Source organism: Sminthopsis crassicaudata, chromosome 4, assembly GCF_048593235.1.
Source record: "Sminthopsis crassicaudata isolate SCR6 chromosome 4, ASM4859323v1, whole genome shotgun sequence".
Taxonomy (NCBI): Eukaryota; Metazoa; Chordata; class Mammalia; order Dasyuromorphia; family Dasyuridae; genus Sminthopsis; species Sminthopsis crassicaudata.
The window spans coordinates 76,052,456-76,072,066 of NC_133620.1; the positions used below are offsets into that span (position 1 = coordinate 76,052,456).

General features: G+C 34.0%; 1 protein-coding gene across 1 annotated transcript in view; it reads left to right on the forward strand.

Moving 5' to 3' along the window:
• Positions 1 to 19,611, forward strand: part of PLA2G4A (phospholipase A2 group IVA) — a gene marked incomplete in the record, with an annotated part of 228,972 nt that overhangs the window by 114,315 nt on the left and 95,046 nt on the right. Inside the window, 2 exon segments of the mRNA XM_074308608.1 lie at positions 8,541 to 8,689; positions 9,268 to 9,381. Of these exon segments, the coding sequence (XP_074164709.1) occupies positions 8,541 to 8,689; positions 9,268 to 9,381 (263 nt within the window).

Sequence of the window (19,611 nt, forward strand, 5' to 3'; positions counted from 1 at the left end):
ATGTGACCGATATTTGCGCTAATTAGGACCTAGTGATAACTATAAGTATACTTATCTCATAATTTTAATATAAAATATTAAATTATTTTATAGCTGTGTTTTCTGAGACTTAGAGGGATGTTCATAGTCATAGGAGTAAGAGAAGGGAAATTGAGGTTTCTGTTAACTCCTAGTCCAAAACTAGAGTCTTTTTCCCCCTGAGGCAATTGGGGTTAAGGGATTTGCCCAGGATCACACAGCTAGGAAGTGTTATGTGTCTGAGGTCATATTTGAACTCAGGTCTTTCTGACTTTAGAGCTGGTTCTCTATCTACTGCTCTACCTAGCTGTTCTCCAAGTTATTGTCTTTAAAAAAATTTCTCATTAAAATCAATTTAAAAATCCTTCAGTAAAAATTGTGTTTAAAATAGCAATAGAGATCAAGGGACAAACAATCTTCAAATATTATAGACTTTATGGTACCTCATAATCAAAAAGGAGAAAATAAAAAAGGGGAAAGTAGCAATGTTATGTTGTCTAACTTTGAAAAAAGATGAGAAAAGTGATGTGATATCAGATTAATGAGAGTCTTCTATGTCAGACTAAGAAATTTGAACTTTCACTGATGTCAAGATCCTTGGAGACATTTAGCATATATGAGTGATATGGCTACATCTATTCATCTATTTGTTATGAACACAATAGAATAACCAGGACTAAACTCTCAGGGAATGATTAGTAGCTTTGAAATAAATATCTACATGGATAAGATAACATATTCATTTCAGTTGAGAAAATTTTCACAAGGAAAAATAAGAACAAAATAAGTGAACATTCACATCAATTTATTAGCATGTCCTTTCTTCCCTATTGGTCCTGTGGTATCTTTAAACAATAAGTGCTGATTTTGTTATATTTTGCATTTGTTATTCTGTTAATAGTATTTATTTATTTATTATAGCCACACCTTTCAATGTTTATTTTTTAACCTTTGTTTCCCCATTAGGATCTCTTTATTCTAATGAAACTATATTCTAATGAAACTTCTCATAAGAGAAGGAATAGTTTGTAGAATTGGTTATTGCATTCAGAAAATGTTACTTCTTTCTTCTGTGAAAATAGCTTTGTACTTGAGTTGGCAATGTTATAAGTATTAAATAATATTGTTGATGGCACGACATTCCAGTAGATGCCTAGCATACTTCAAAATACTTGTTTTTTTCCACACAGTGGGAAAAATATTTTCTCTCCCCCCACCATGTTTCTAAATCTTACCTACCATGTTTCTAAATCTTAAAAGCTAAAATATGATTAAATTAATGTAAATATTTTATAACTCCCCCATAAACTAGGGCATCATAATTTCAGAAGGGTAAATTTATTATTAACATATTCAGTATAGTCAAAACTTTGTAATATAATAACTGAAAACATGCATACCTATAGCCCAAAGTCTTATGTCCTTTTTGTTCTGCCAAAAGGAATAATAACTTCTGATGATCTTATATTCAATGTTTTAATAAAGTATTTCCTTTAGATTCTGTGTATATGTAAATTATTGGCTTAAAGATTTTCTAAAATCCAAAAGAAAAAACTCATGTTCAGTTTTTTAAATATTATTGGTTTAAAAATGGCATTTATTTTGCCTCAAAGCTACCTTCTGCCTATCTCTCTGAATCATAAACACTTAAGTGTTAACCTGCATTATTAGCCTGCAGGTTAAAGACATTCATGAGTCTTGATTTACTAATGTTTTGAACATGTTTTTTGGTATCCACCCATAATTTTTTTATTTGATTCAAGCAATTATCTACCAACAGTCTCTTCATGAAACGTGATTTCATCATGAGTAACTTCTTCAAGAAAAAAGTCTCTCCCATATCTGCTTATCTTGCATTTTCTAAAACCTGGGAGAATAAAGTGGGTGTGAAAAATTGTAGATGTCTTTTTCTGCTGATAGACATATTTCCCCAGAGATCACTAACAAAAAAGTAAGGCTGAATATAAACCAAAATATTTTATAGAAATAGTTTCTTTCATGGCTACAAAGAACTGGAAATAGTAGGTTCCCATTGATAAAAGCTTAAAAAATTGTAGTGCATTGAATACAATGGAATATTCCTTCGTTTTAAGAAACTTTATTAAGAATGAGCAGAAAAAATGTATAGAAACATTTCTGAGAATTGGTGAAAAGCAAAGTAAACAGAACCAGAAAACCATATACACAATGACTATAAAAATATAAATAGAAAGAGGAACAAAAGACTTTTAATGTTGTGAAATTATAATGACCATAACTATGTCAAAAATAAATTATGAATCATTGGCCATTTATTAATTTCTTATTAAACCAGCCAATATGTTAAAAACTGAAGATATTAAGAATGACACTAAAAACTGTCTCTGTCAGCAAGGAGCTTACATTCTAACGGGGTAGACAACTTATAAATAAATATGAATATATGGAGAAGATGGAACATACCACAGAGAAAAACCAAGGAAAAACTTTAGAAGAGGGAGCCATAAAATAGTCTGTTGTAAAAGGTGGTCTTTGAACTAAGTCTTAGAGGAAGATAGAGATTTTAAGAATTTGAGGTGAAAGAGAATATTTAAGGCTAGGGGAATAGGAAGTGTAAAGTCATGGATTTATAAGATAGAACTTTATATGTAAGGACATAAAGTAGAGAGAGAAGAGCTAAGTATAACAAGACTAGCATGGTAAGTATAACAAGACTAGCATGATAAGAAAAGGTCAGGTGGTAAAGATTTTGTATTTAATTCCAGAGATAATAGAGAGTCCTTGACTTTGTTGAGGTTATATGATCATACCATAATTAACCCATGCTTTGGGAAAATCACTTTGGATGGTGAATGGAAGATGGATTGGAGAGTGATGCAACCTGAAACAGGAAAACAAATTAGGGGGCTATAGTCCAAGAAAGAGGTAATGAGGACCTTAACTAGAGATATAGATATGTGAGCAGAATGAAAAGGACTTATGTGAATGATGAGTGTATATAGAAACTACAAGATTTGGTAACTGAATTGTTTTTGTAGGGGAGGGTGAGGAAGTGAGTATGGTATCAAGATTAGGAAACCATGTGATGAAGAATGATATTAGTTTGATAGTAAAAGGAAGTTAAAGGGATTGGTTTAGGAGAAACAAATGGAATGAAATCTCTGATAGAAACTGCAACCCATCCAAGTTTACTCATCCTGTGTAACTCAGTCTATATCACCAAAAACAAAACATGGAGGAGGGAGGCTCTTAATTGATCACTGTCTAAGAATATAGATTTAGGTAACTGAGGGCTCTTAGCTGAAGTCTTTAGGTAAACTGTGAGGCTGAGTGTGTATTCTACATTTTTTTGGGTGGGGTCAGCAGATGTTAGTTGTCTCAGTGGTTCTTGTGTAGTTTCACATGAGCAACTGAACAGGAGTCACTACAATGCCCAATGAAGAAGGGTGAGAACTTGAACAGCTGAGGAAGGGTCTGTAGCTGGCAAATTTGGGGAAATGGTAAGTGAAAAGCAAGAGGTGACTGTGTTGGATATAAATTCTATTAGCTATTGCAAGGACAGTGGAATAGAATCCATCCTTCCATTAATGGAATGATTGATTCTTCATTCCTTGGTATGTTAAAGGCTCTATTCTAGGGCATGGAAGAGCTCTTACTTTGTCAGTCAATATCCTAGGAAACTGTCTGAGGCTCAAGAGGAGAGCTACTAATCTTCATGGTCAAAAGGGTTCCAATACTGAAAAAAAAATATAGATTTAATGCTGTGCCCCTTAACTGTTTTTCACCAATAGAACAAAATACAATGAGCATCCAGGTGATTCAGGGGATAGAGTGCTGGGCCTGGAGTCAGAAAGACTGAGTTCAAATTGCTATATGACTCTGGGAAAGTAATTTAATGCTGTTTGACTCAGTTTTCTCATCTGTGAAATGAGCTGGCAAAGGAAATGCTAAACTTCTCCAGTATCTTTGCTAAGAAAATTCCCAGTGGGTCAGAAAGTCAGACTTGATTGAAACAACTAATCAACAATGAAGCTCAATGAGCACTCTTACTTCTATATAGGAAAATGAAAGGGACTGGAACTATGATTTCTTTGGCATAAGGAAGTACAGGTATATGAGGAAATACCAAGAAGTTTCTTCTTGGAAACTTAGAGACTCATATAATTGCCCTGTACACTGAAAGGTCTTCCTGGTTTAAAGTTGGCCCTTTGTCCCCTCTGCCACACTTTTTGTCTAAATCTTCCTATATGGTGATGAAATAGGTATTTAAAAAATAATCAATTTTACTTTACAATATAAGCCTGGCATCAAATTTCAAATTGTAAATTATCAATATAACTTTATGTTTAAAAAAAGCAAGGTGTTATATACACACAAAAATTTATTCATATCCTAACAATTAAAGTTGTTCCCAAATGGGTTCTGTTGCTTTGGAAGAAAATAATGTATTTCCTATCACTAATGGTCTTTAAGTGAAGCTTAGATAGGCACTTCATTATTAGATAGACTTCATTGAAGGGATTCTTGTTTAAGTTTAGGTTGACCAGATACCTTTCTTAGTCCTTTTCTTCTTTGAGTTTCTATAATTCCAAAGGATAGAAGAGAGGGCAACAGTTGGCTATGGGCCAACATGAATGCCCAAGAATAATAAAAACAAAGAAGGTTTATTTTCTGGGCTGGTTTTACATAAGAGCATAGTGCTAATAAAGCGAAGTGAGCATAATAATCACACTGAAGCAATATAGAGCCCCAGTCATTACATAAATATTCACTTTATTCATTGTACTATATTTAATAAAGCAGGAAAGCAGACTGATTTAGTTTCAAAAACATTTTAGGAATAATTTTTTTAAAAATTACATTGAAACTTCAGCAAATCCATAAATCCAATGATCAAAGTTGTGCTATATCATGAAAAGTATACCATAGTTTTGCATTTTCTCTTGTGATTACAAAAGATATTTTACTAGATTTTCATGGCCTATCATCTGTCTGAGAACCATAGTTATTAAAAAATATGGCTCTTACTTGGAATTGTATTCCACTTCAATTTGTAAACTAGTCTTCCAATTTACTTTATTCTTGAACTTATTTGAGCATTTTTTAAAATTAAAAATATCTAACAGTTCATAATTGGTAATAGGATAGAATAATTTTGTGTCATGGGGCCAGTCTGTTGCATTTTCTCTGCCAAAATGATCTTGTTTTGTTTGGATGTTGTAATGGAATGATCTTTTTATTCATTATATTCCTAATACTTTTAATCTAGCAGTCATGGTATCATAACTTTTAAGAAGGAGTAAGATCGCCATTACAGAATTTTTGGCCTCTCTTCATATTCCTTGTCTTCATTGTTCACGTCATTGACAGAAAACATGACAAGCTATTTTCTTTTGTTTAAGGGTTTATTACTGCTATCATTAGAAGTGTATATGGGCCATAAAAGAGGTTGTTCTCATTTTTTTCAAATTCTATTGCTATACTGTATTGGGCCTCTTTTTCCAAGGTAATAAAGGGGGTAAGGAAAAGAACCTATATGTTCTAAAATATTTCTAACAATTTGCTTTGTGGTGGCAAGAATCTGGAATTTGAGGGGGTTATCACTTGGGGAATGGATGAAGTTGTAGCATATGATTATGATGGAATACTACTGTTCCATAATAAATGACAACCAAGTTGATTTTAGGAAAACATGGCAAGACTTGCATAGTGAAACAAGCAAACCAAGACAACACTGTATATGTAACATCAATATTGTTCAAGAATAAATTTTAATGAATAAATTAGGCTGAACTATATGAATATTCAAATTAACTACAAAGGATCAGTGAAGGAACATGTTATTCATCTTCAGAGAAAAGAACTGAAATATGGAACTATTTATCATATGGTTTCACATATATATGTATGTATATATGTGTGTGTGTATCTGTGTATATATATAAACACATATATATATGTATATATATAAACACATACACATATATGTATGTATACATATATACACACACATATATATATATGTAAACATATATATATATATATGTGTGTATATATATGTTTCAAATGTTGGCCTTCTCTAGTGAGAGGTTGGGAAGATGGGAGGAAAATAGCTTAGAACTCAAATATAATCAAAGAAAATTAAAAAAAAAAACAAAAGAATAAATTCTGTTGCTTTTGACACTAACTTTTTCACAAATATTCTGTTTTTCTTCAGCTTTTATGATATTACTTTTTCCTATTTTTCTTCCTTTCTGTCTGATCTCTTCTCATTTTCCTTTGCTGGTCCAATATCCATTTTCTACTGATTAATTAGAGGTGTTCCCTGTTTAGGGTTCTCTTCTTCCCCCCCCCCCACTCTCTTTTTTTGATGATCTCATTGGTCACTATTATTTTATTTATTTGCATAGGATCCTGCCCTCATATTTCCTACAGTCTAGTCTTTCATTGTCAGCTGCCTGATGGATATCATCAGGAACTGAATAGTTCAGCCAAAGTGGCCTACTTCATGTTCCCTGAATTACACATTTCATCTCTTGCTTCTCTGCTCCTTCAGGTTGTACAGACCTGGCATGTATCTACTTCTTGCTTGTACATCTTAGAATGCTTAGCTTCCTTTGAGGCTTTCTCTAATCCTTATAATCTCTAGTTCTCTAGCCCTTTCAAATAATTTTGTATTTACTAGGCCCTTAAAGGTTTTCTAATCCGACATCTTCATTTTCTTTTTTGCAAGACTTGAAGCCTATAGGTATGAAATGATTTATCAAGATCATGCATGTAGTCAAGATCACAGAATTTGAGTTCAAGTCCTATGACTCCAAAACCTTAGTATTTCAACTGTTTTTCTTTTCAGTGTTGATTTCTCTAATATAATGCTAATTCTGAGACCTAATGCTGGTTTCTAAATTTTTCTTCACATTGACTGGAATACATTGCATATAGTAAGTACTTAGTAAGTATAAGATGATAGATTGAGAGATCAGCAGAGCTGATACTTAAATTTAGAGGAGTATTTACACCTTAAAAAATCATCAAATACTATAAATCAAGGCCTGATTTATTATTTTGTTGATTGGCTAGACTTAAATAGTGGCAAATAAATATTAATATTAATTAAATTATTTTAATTATTAACCATTAATAATTAATTAAATCAGATTAAACTTTAAAAGTATATGCTGTATGCATTTCCCTTCCCTTCTTCTACCCAGTGAGTTGCTATTGCAAATTTACCAATATATTCCTGGACAAAAGCAATCTTGAGGTCATCTATTCCCAATCTTTCATTTTAAATATAAGGAAATTGAGACCCAGAACTTGAGACTTGGAGAGGGTAACACAAGTGGCAAATATTGGAGGTGGTATTTCAACTCAGATCTTTTGACTGCAAATGCAGCCCTCTTTTCAAGCCATACATTTAACAAAATGTCAATTGAATTGAATTGAAATGCACCTAGTGTTTAGAAAATATTATCTGTAACTACTATGAATCATTAAATATCTTGCTCTGACAAAGCAGAAATGATAGAAAGACCTTCTGTTGCTTTAGGCAGATGTTAGTAGGATGACACTGATATTTGGAAAGCAACCACCCTTCTGGATAAGTTGCTACACACCAGAATTCTGAAATTAATGGTGCATGTTGTTTCTTGTTGTCTATGTGATTTAAAAAGACCAGTTTCTAATACTCATCAATAGGAGTATGTGTCAAGATTTAGATTAGACTGAGATGTGAAACTGTTTCTATCCACACATTACATGCTTTCTTGTACCACATATTTGGCTGAAGAAAAACAGTAGCAACAACATAGTTCAACTCATCTGACTTCTACTAGCAGAATCTTTTATAGAGATCTAGACAAAGGTTAAATGCTGACCAAGTGGATCAAAACTAAAACCATAATTTCAGTAGACTTGAAATTGGCTAAGAAGTACTGAGAAGATGGGATACCTTAGCTATTTCTCTCCTCATCTCTAAACTTGAACAATGAAGCCAGAATTTAAAGAACAAATAGAAAAATATAATTTATATACTAAAACTAGTAAAGTAATTTATATTAAATAATTAATTATTTAAATTAATGATAGTGACAAAATATTAGTACTAGTACTACTATGATTCAAATGTGTATGATGGCAGACAATTGTCCACTTGTTTCCAGAGGAGGAAGAAATACGATACTCTGGCTTCATTGTTCAGGTTTAGAGATAATGTCCATGCCAGTGATTCATTATTATTCTCTCAAAAAGCATTTGAACTTCCCTATTTCTTAATTCTCTCTGGAAAAGGGTATCTCTTCATGGGGATACTGTGAAGACTAATAAGTTTCTGTGAAAAAAAGGTATACTACATATCAACTCTCCTAGATATGAGATAATATTTTATGAGATAATTGACCATTTGTGTAAAAGAGTGCTTTTTCACTTAGGCAACTATTTGTAAAATTTTATACCCATTATCTCTGACTTATTTAACATTTTGAGTACAAATAAATTTATGCCATCCATATTTCCTACTCCCCTCCCCCCTTTATTCACTATAGTTGACACTCCAGATCCCTATGTGGAACTTTTCATCTCCTCAACACCTGATAGCAGAAAACGGACAAGACACTTCAATAATGATGTGAACCCTGTTTGGAATGAAACTTTTGAATTTATCTTGGATCCTAATCAGGAAAACATTTTGGAGGTAAACAAGAAATGAGATACATAATTTTAGTGACATTTTGGTTAGTAAAGATCCAGGAATGCCTTCTAATATTTTCAATATATAATTTTGAGGTTGATGCTTGGTTCTCACCTCTCTCAGTTCCTCTAAATGGAGTTTGATATTATAACAAATTATCCTTCTCCATGACATGACTTTGGGAATATTTGTGTCTAAAGGAGAATTCATGAATTGAGCAATGGGAGATTGTTCTCCATTTTATGTGTCCTCGGAGGGAGACATATCCTGAGTTAAAAAGAGAACATTAAACTAAGCAGGGAAAAAAATGACTGCATTTCTAACAGTCTACTACTTTACTTTTAGTAAAAGTGAATTTTGCAATTAGCAGTCTATGAAGATAAACATAACTACTTTTATGAATACAGAATTTTAGTAGTTAATAACTTCAGGGAATTTTTGCTTCTTACATTATCAATGTAGCTCAATGCTATTAATGCTTTATTTATAAGAATAGGATTAAGTTGTATTAAATCAATTGCTCATCGAATCATAGCAAATTATACATAAACAGCATATGCTTTATCTTATCCTTACTTTAGATCACATTAATGGATGCCAATTATGTCATGGATGAGACACTAGGCACAGCAACATTTCCTATTTCTTCTATGAAAGTGGGGGAGAAGAAAGAAGTTTCATTTATTTTCAATGAAGTAAGTATCCAATGTCCCTACTAAAGTCCTTTATTAAAACCTTACTAGGTTACCAGGTTCATAAAACTGTGCCAATTAAATGAACATAAACTCTGGCAGGTATTTCTAAGTTCGAAAAGCTTAGATTCTTGGTTCAGCAAACCGGCCAAGTATCATAAGAGTATCAGCCCTAACTAAAGAGAAGAATCTTTTTCAACAGCTTCTCTCATTGTACCTGTGTCCCCACACAGTCCATCACAGCTAGCTATCAGGTTTTTAATATTCTTTTCTGTAATGTTCTCTCTTTTGGTTTTCCTGGGGTCTCTGGCAGCAGCCTTCGTTTCAGTTCAGTTCAGTCAGGTGTTAAAGTCCAAATCTTTTATTGTCTCCTTCAAAGTCTTATCTCCTTCACTTGGGGCTCAGCTAAATTTTCTGGGGACATTCTGGAGTCTAGATTTCAGTGGAGAAGGGAAGGAGGAGAGCCTGCCACCAAGGTGGTGTGAGATAGGATGAATCTGTCTGAGTCCAAGGGTTTGCGCTCCAGACTCTCTCTCTCTCTCTCTCTCTCTCTCTCTCTCTCTCTCTCTCTCTCTCTCTCTCTCTCTCTCTCTCTCTCTCTCTCTCTCTTTCTCTCTCTCTCTCTCTTTTTTCTCTTTCTCTCTCTCTGCTTCTGTCTCTCTGTGTCTCTGTCTTTGTGTCTGTCTCTCTGTCTCTCTCTTTCTTTTGTCTGTCTCTGTCTCTTTTTCTCTCTTCTGTCTGTCTGTTTCTCCTATCTAAAATAGAAATTTTAAGATCAGCACATTCTCTGAATCTTTGCTTAAGGTGACTCATTTTCCTGAGATACCTTTTTGTTCATAACATTGCTTTACATATAATGATGAATAAATGTTTACTGAATTAGGAATGAAAATGATACTTCTATGGAAGCCAGTCAAATCTTTCATCAACTAAACTAGAACTAATCTTCTTGAGTTGTTAGCCATATCCGGATTTCTCACTAACTTCTCTCCATTCAAGGAGAACTGAGAATCTATTTAGACAAATATGGAAATGGTGATCATATATTATGGGTTTTAGTATTTAATAGTCCTCCTCAAAACCAGTGATATATGGAGACAATCAAGACTTGTATTATATCCAAAGTTTGTTGCTACTTGGTTCAGAAAAATATGCTCCAGCAGACAATTATTTGATTTTATAATACATTTTTCTAATATATTTTATGTTTTCCAGTTGTCTTTAATAATAGAAGGTATGTCTTAATTTCTTAATCTCAATAAGTGCTGCCTATTTAAAATGGACAGTGAAGTATATAATAACATAAACTTTTATCCTTACAGAGTCTAGTGATCAAACTATAGATCTCCCACCATTCTTCTAAGGAAAGCCCTACTTGGATAGTTTAATAGGCAGTTTCTTAAGAATAATAGAACTTTGTAAAAACATATGGTGGTAGGTATAAAATAAATGAAATATTTTTCCTTTCTTTTCTTTTACTTTTTAAAAAGTTTTTTTTTGTTGTTGTTGTTTTTTGTTTTTTGTCAAATTATATTTACTGCAAAGACTATTTTGGTCTCTAAGCTTAATAGTGATAATGATAATAATAATAATAATAATAATAATAATAATAATAATAATAATAATAATAATAGAGGATGAATAGAAATATAGTACTGGCTTTGAATAAACATTCATGAATGATCAGACCTATAGATAATCCATTATTAGTGAAAAGGAAATCTTTCATGTGAATCTTTTTACCCCTGGGTATTTGCCAGATGCAGATAATAGTAAGAGATTATGGTCATGACAACAGGGGTTGGGTTCTTCTGAAATTTGACATTAAAATGTGTTCTGCACTCTGTGACATATAGATACTGATTATAAAGGAAGATAATTTAAAAAGAAATCTATTTCCTTCCCTCCTACTATATCCTGTCCTTGGGAGTGTAACCCCTGGGGCTGAAAATTTTTTTTCAACATTCCTGAATTTAAAGTACATAGCATAATTTTTAAAATATATTTGAGCAAGTTGTTTCTCCAAAGGGCATTACTTCGTAACTTTACACCTGGGACCTCTTTATGGACTTTAATAACAATTTTTTAGTGCCAAATTGGGATAGTAGGTGATAGTGAATAAGATGGGAGCATCAAGGAAGAATAGCTTTTGGTCTTTTCTTACCTAAATAATGTATAACCATGGACAAATCTCCAAACCTATCTATGAGTTAGGTTATCCATACATTAAAATTTCTTTTGTTTTAGAAAACAGGTGGTCATGCCCTCCCTGATCTTTCGGGAAGAGAGGGGAAAACACCAAAAAGGAGATGATCACATCCTCCCTGACTTCTCAGGGAAGTGAGAACATCAAACCAGATATTGTTAGCCAGTTTCCTCTGGACTGAAGGGTCTTATTTGAGACATGTATACATAAATCCATCAGCATGGGAGGTATTACACAATCAAAAAGTAATATAACATAGGCTAGTAGTGATATGAACGAACATGAGGAATTATACAAATTATACATGTCCATAAGTCCTAGAAATAGGCCAAAACCAATCTATTGTCCATCACTTCATGTGTCAGGGAATCCAATGATTCCTGCAGATTTTGAAGTCCTTTATCAGTCTTATCATATATCAGGGAATCCAATGAACAATTGTTTATGTTCATGAGTCAATTGCCATCTGATGTTTCTTGGGTCTTCTCCTTTTCTTCACGGGTCTTCTCTTTTTCTGTCTCTCTCCAATGGACAAGACAAATATTGCTCGTTGTCTGATTCCTTCTCAATTTGTCTCCCCCAAGCAGTTAACCTATCTGGTCCCTTCCATTCACCACTTTCTGGAGCTCTCCACATCACCTGATAATTATCTAAAGATAGTGGACCTATTTGCACTGAACACTGCCCTTCCAGTGGGTTATAAAACCTGTCTGTCAGAGCCAGTGCATCTTTATCAAAAATCAAAAAGTTAATAGTGTAAAGAGCTAAATTTAAAAGTTCTCTAGAGTTACTTGTGGCTCCTCCTTTCTTTTGTTTTTGGAGGAGCATCTCTACTATTGCCTGCCCTTGAGGATTAAAAGGTATGCCAGTGGTGTGTAAAATCTGATACTCTGCACAAAAGTGTGCAAAATGTTTAGAAGTATATACAGGTCCATTGTCTATTTTTATTGCTTGTGGCACACCGATAATTGCAAATACTTGTACAAGGAATTCAGTGACCACTTAGGCTTTCTCTTTTGCTGCTGGTATTGCAAAAGTGAATCCTAAAAAGGTGTCTACTACAACATGGATAAAAGACAAATGACCAAAAGATTTATAATGGGTCACATCCACTTGCCAAAGTTCATTATGTCTCAAATCACGAGGGTTCTTCCCTGGAGGGAGTGTAGGAGTGTGGAAAGGAAGGTAAGCTGTACAGACTTTTACTATGCTCCTAGCTTCCTCTTTTGTTATAAATTGTAAATGCAAAACTCTAGCAGCCTGATGATATTTAAAATGAGATTCTTGGACTTCCTGAAATAAAGGAGTATTGGCTAACATGGTTAGGAAGTGATCTGCCTTTGAATTTCCATGAAAAATAGGACCTGGAAGTCCACTATGAGAGTGGACATGCAAAATATAAATCTTACCTGGATGTTTTCTCACTTGCTCTTGAAGGTCCTTAAAGAGCTGATATATATATTGGAAGCTACACATTTTATGTGAGCTGTAGCAAAATGCCACACCTTCTGAATAGGCTGAATCAGATATTATATTCACATCTCCTGGATAATAAGTAAGAGTAAAGTGATTGCATACAATTCTTTCTGCTGTGTGGACTGAAAATGAGGTCTGACTACTTTCTTTATGGTTAAGTCATGAGAGAATACAGCAAAAACATTATGTTTGGATGCATCTGTAAAAATAGTTGATCCTTTAAGAGGAACATTAAAAATCTTTTCTTCAAGAATCCATTGTCAATTATGTAATAGCCGAGTTATCTTTAATGGAGACCCATATGTAAAATTTGGAGCCACGAGCAATAAAATTTGCTACTCTAGTATGGTTTCACAGCATACATTAATTTGTGCATTGATATAAAAGGGGTATATCTTGTCAGGTCTTATCCCATATAATTGTATTACTCACTTAATGGCCTTTAATAAAATTCTAGCCACAAACATTGTGTAAGGACTAAGGCTTTGTTCTTGTGCTGGGAGGTTCACCTGCTCTATCACACTGTTTCCTTGATGAAGGACTGCTGTGGGTGCCTCTTTTGTAGCAAAAATTGATATTTCCAAGGGTTTTTGAGTAACTCAACCACATTGCAATCTCTTGAGCTTCTTTTGTAAGCTGGAGTGGTGGGTTTCAAGCAGTCTCTCCCCTTACAATGTCATATAATGGATGTAATTGGCAGGTAGTTAAACCTAACACTGGATTCATCCATTGGATATCTCCTATTAATTTCTGAAAGTCATTTAAGGTGTTCTTCTCTATTCTTTTTTATTATGGATTTTTATTTACAAGATATAAGCATGGGTAATTTTTCAGCATTGACAATTGTAAAATCTTTTGTTCCAACTTTTCCCCTCCTTCCTCCTACCCCTTCCCCCAGATGGCAGGTTGACCAATACATGTTAAATATGTTAAAGTATAAGTTAAATACAATATATGTATACATGTCCATACAGTTATTTTGATGTACAAAAAGAATCAGACTTTGAAATAGTGTACAATTAGCCTGTGAAGGAAATAAAAATGCAGGAGGACAAAAATAGAGGGATTGGGAATTTTATGTAGTGGTTCATTTTGCTCAGTATAGCTGGTTCTATTCATTACTGCTCTATTGGAGTTGATTTGGTTCATTTCATTGTTGAAAAGAGCCACGCTCATCAGAATTGATCATCATATAGTATTGTTGTTGAAGTATATAATGATCTCCTGGTGCTGCTCATTTCACTCAGCATCAGTTCATATAAGTCTAAGTCTCTTTGAAATCATCCAGCTGGTCATTTCTTCTCTGTTCTTAAAGAAAACTTTTGTACCTTATTGTTAATAAGATTGCTTATTAGGAATCTGTATCAGTAAACCTGATGCTACTACTTCTCCTGGTTCATAAGTCACACATTGTCTACCTGTATTAATTACTGGGATATTATTTACACATACCCCAGTTTCCCACATCAGTGTATGGATGGGCACTTTTTTGTAGGTACTCTCAGGAGGTGAAAATGCCTGGAGGCAAAGGATCTATAGTCTGGAGAGGGACAGATTTCATTTCTCCAGGGGATATCTCAGTAATCCTAGCTGCATACAACTCTATTCTCCCCAATTGTAATCCCTTTCTCCCATTAGATTGCTTCTCAAATGATTGATCATTCAGAATACTGAACTTCTAAAGACTATCTGGTTGTAACATTGGTTGCTATTATGCCTCAAGTGTTTTTTGCCCCACTTCCCATTTCCCTGAGTCACTCTACATTCTGATGCCCAAATGGAAGCCTCTGTTGCATTTTGGACATAAGATTTTGGGTCTTATTCTCCCATCTTGTCTTCTATGCCAACACTGATCTTTCAGTTGCCCTACTTTACCACAATGAAAGCATTGGCGAGTCTCTGGAAGTCCTTTGCTGAGAGGGCCCCTGATTTCTCATGATCAGATCTTGGGAAGTCTGCATCATAGCTTGGGTATTTGTGTCCACTGTGGCACAGTGTCTTATAATCTCCTCTAATGGAGCATCCTTGTGTAGTCCTAGTATAATTCTACTAGCCTCATTAGCATTTTCCTTAGCAAGTTGTCTTATCATAATTTTTATTGCTGCATTTTCACCACTAATTTGTATGACAACTTGTTATGGGCCAGAACTCTGAAACAAGGATTCTTACAAGGTGTTAAGTCAGTGGAATTGATAAATATAATGGTTATCTAGTTTAGCATGGTGCTTAATAGTTCTCTAAGTTCAGTATAATTGATTCAATCTCAAAACAAATAATGGTGTCCTGGTGATATAATGATTGGTTTATACTCAGTGTAGAACATATAATCTGGGACTCAGACTCAGAGCCAGATTCATTCACTTCATCTCACAACATTGTGGTGACAGGCCTCTAAAAAAACTAGCCTGGGCCCCAGTTAAGGAAACTAGAGTATGAAGGAGATAATAAAAGATTTGGACTTTAACACCTGGCTACTCTTGTGGTGATTAATCTGCTGAAAGGAAGGCTGGTCCCAAGACCTTCAGAAAACCATCAAGAACATTACAATAGCTGTCTACAGAAGTCCCACAAAATCAACAAAGGGTTAATTTGGACCTTGCTCTATTTTCGTGAAACTTCCCCTCTATCTTGTCTTCCTGGGAGAGTGCCCCATTCTTTGATAATAGCAGAAACAATTTGCTCATATGTTGCTATAGAATAATTAATCTGCACTAAAGTGTCTGCATAAAGACTTAAACCTGCTAGTTGATTTTTAGGTGATTGGTATATTAACTCCAGGTTGTCTATTTCCTTGGTCTTGTATTCTACAGAGTTCACTATACTCAAAAAGCCCAACAAGTTTTGTCCATGTTCTAAATATGTCCTTGCAGTAGATTTCAAATCATTAGGAGTTAAAAGTTCAAAAGGCAAATTCTCTAATGACATCTTAACATAAGACATTATAGACCCATAAAGAAGGCAAGAATTATCTTTGATAATTTCTAGATTAAACAGAGTATATTTTCTTTTTTCTTGACTTGAAGATTCAAATTCTTCAATCACAGGGTATACTTCTATTTTTAAATCAGATGTATACTGCCCTTCCTCTTTAGCTTTAATTAGTGTCCTTTGTAATTGTGTCACAGGGGTCCTGCATGGGTGGTGCTGATGGTGTCACTGCCCTTCCCCCCCTCCATCCACCCATGAAGGTGAAATTGAAGGAGGATGGTCAAAGATGGGGAATTCCCTAATAGCTCCTGCTTGGGTGTACCTGAGCTGTGAAAGTTCGAAGTACCAAACTCCTTTCTTGTACAATTCTCCATGCTTTTCAGCTGCCTTGTCAGTACTATCCTTCCTCTTTCTTTTTTTTCCTTATTCTAAAACTTATGTAATTCCTTAATGCTAATTCTATTATGTTGTATATATATAGAATATTTCTTTAGGAATTGAATCAGGACTATTATCATTGTAATATTCAATTAGTTACTCTCCCACTAGTTTCCACTTATCTGGTTCTAATTTTTCTTCCTTAGAGAACCAAGGAGACATGTATTCTAATGTTTCTAAGAGTCCAATGATCTACTTCCAAGTTACAATCAAACCTTGGTTCTTTATTAGCTTAATTATGTATTCTACACACTTCACTTGGGGTGGGGAAGGTTCTTTTCTAAGCATTTGTCCCATTTCATCTGAAACACTAGTTTAGCCCTTACCAAAGTTTTCTGCTTGTCTATTTTTGTACTCACCCTATTTCCAGGTCATGGGGACTTCTCCACTGAACTCAGGATACTCTCAATCAAAATGCTGAGTGTAAATCCTTAAGTCCATGTTTGGGCACCAAAATGTAATGTTTGGGCTAACTTTCTGGAGATCCTCTGGAAGGGCCTAGGTCTCAGCAGGATAAACATCACGAGAATGGACAATAATAGAGGCCAAAATCTTTATAGTCTTTTATACAGTCTGTGTCCTTCATAGTTTGATCCAGTCTCAGTCTAACCCAGTCTCCTCCAGCATCTGCCAGTCTGCCAATTTGACTTCTGTCTGATTTCCTGTCCTCAGTTCTTATATACTTTATTAAATTACATCATTACAGCATACTGAATATGTGTGAACTAGAGAACTATTACATCGCCTTGCTAAGTACTAAGTATATGTAAACTAGATAACCATTGTATCATCAATTCCTCTGAGTTAACACTTTGTTTCAAGTATACTTCTTTGAAGTATATTTCTCCAGTGTTCTGGCTCTCTATAATTTATTATTTTCTAAACCACAGAAAGGAATTTAAGCTCTCCATGTATTAACCATCATTCTTTCTACATGATCAAGTCACCTGCTTTTCCGGTTTCTTTCTTTTTTTTTTTTTACCCTATGAGCTTACTCCTATCATACAACTTTCTGTTGCCATCCAATCTAAACTACAATATTGATTTGCCAAACTATGGAGGTGTTGTTATTGTTTTTCCTAACTAATGAATTGATTCAAAATTATCAAAGCAGTGTAACACAATATTAAAGTACATAACCAAATATAAATGTAAGTCATTGACACAAATTACATAAGTAGCATTGGGATACAGAAGCCAAGAGACTTAGCAACAACAACAAAAGGAAGTGTTATAGCTAGGTAGTACTTTAAAGATAGCTAAATATATTAAAATGAGTATAATAAAAGAGGGTAGAGGTGTCTTTTTTCTTCTTTCTTTATAAGAGAAAGGGAGGCAATGTGATACTGTATAGGAAGCTGTCTCATAATCTGAGAGAGTTGATTTCAAATGCTGCTCTGATGCATATTGGGTAGATGAACCTAGGCAAATCTCTTAAGCTGTCAGTGTACCAGGTAGCATTGAAAGACTTTAAGTTATAGATTGGGTTGTGATCTGGTTATAGGAATTTGAGAATTTTCCTCATCAGAAGTTCCTTATATCAATGAAATCACATATTTGGATTAAAATGGATGCTTGTCTTTAGAATTTTATTTTGAAAACATCTCCTTGACCCATTTCCTTTTAGAAAACAAAAACAACAGTCTGTTATCATCAACAGATGAAAGTCTTTCACTGACATTTAACTATGGAATAGAGGTGAATTTGGGTTTTCAACAACTATGCTAGAACATTTAGTCCAAGACAGATTCTATCAATCTGGAAAAGGTTTAAGTAATAGAGTAATGCTTGTCCCTGAGGAAGTAGCTTCACTGAATTTGGAGAAGCTAGTTACCTTGTCCATTTGAAGAGGAACAACTTTTTGGTCCGAGGAATTCTTAAAGACTATCTAATTAGTTATTGAGGAGCAAGCACCCCTCCAAAATTTAAAAGTTCTTTAAGGTAGTGCAATAGGACATGTATTTATTAATTATAGGTGAATTGCATAACACTGTGATTGGTGTTAAGAGAGATATAAAGATAATTTTGATATTTTTGAAAAGTTTAATTAGGTAAAGAAGATAAAATGCAAAGACAATTATAAGGTAATAAGATGTTCAGAGGATATATTCTGAGAGTTCAGGAGAAATCCCTTTTAACTCTAAGGATTAGAGAGAGAGATATTAAGTGGCACTTGGGTTAGATTCTTTAATCTAATTTTTATTTGGTAGAGAATAATTGGGAAGCATAGATAATGTAAATGGAGTTAGATATGATGAAGTGAAATGTGTATGGTAGTATAGATAAGAGAAATAGTACCAGATAGTGTTGGGTCTTTAATTCCAGGTGAAAGTAGGCAAAAGATAGTCATTGAAGAGTTTTTAGTGTTTGGGTTACATGACTACACCCGTGTCTTAGAAGATTAATTTGAAAGTGTATAGAATAGATTGAAATGGAGAGAGAAGGAGAACGTGGGTACAGTGGTTACTCAACATATACAATTAATAGGACAAATATAGTAAAAGGTCAAGGGGATAAAGAATTCTAGATTGGTATCAAATGACTGAATGCTGGGCCATGTGGATTGAGGCAAGTGGCTTATGAAAGAAAATGAAAATGTGAAAAATTAGGGTATGTTGGTAACAAAGAATGTGACATAATAAAAATACAAAACAGGTTCATTGAGAATGATGGTATGAAAAAGGTAGAAAGTCAGTAAATTGCTTAATTGTAAAGTCCATACAGGTAACTACTTTGTCTTACTTTATCATTGCATTTCTCGCAGTGCAAAGACAGTGAACTATGAGAGTGTGAAACTGGGATAGAATACTCCTGAGTGGGCAGCTTAGGGAAAATTTTTACCTAATCTAATCATATAGCCATACAGTCTCCAATTTGGAAGAGATAACAAAAATAATTCCTCACTATACCGACTCACCTAATAAATAGGATTGTAGTTTTTGCTTGACAACCTTCAATTCACAATCTCAAAAGCCATTTTTATACTATAGACTCATCAACTGAGTCAAGCCATACCCTGTGCATATCATATAACAAGTAATTAAATTCAGAAATGTCCTGTCCTCAAGTTCTAGAAGATGTTAATTGTGTTGTTACAATAAACCACTTTAGAGAAGCTGTCACTTCAGAATAGGGTCATTTTGAGAAGTCTATATTTTTCCCCTTTTGAACAAAGCATCATATAC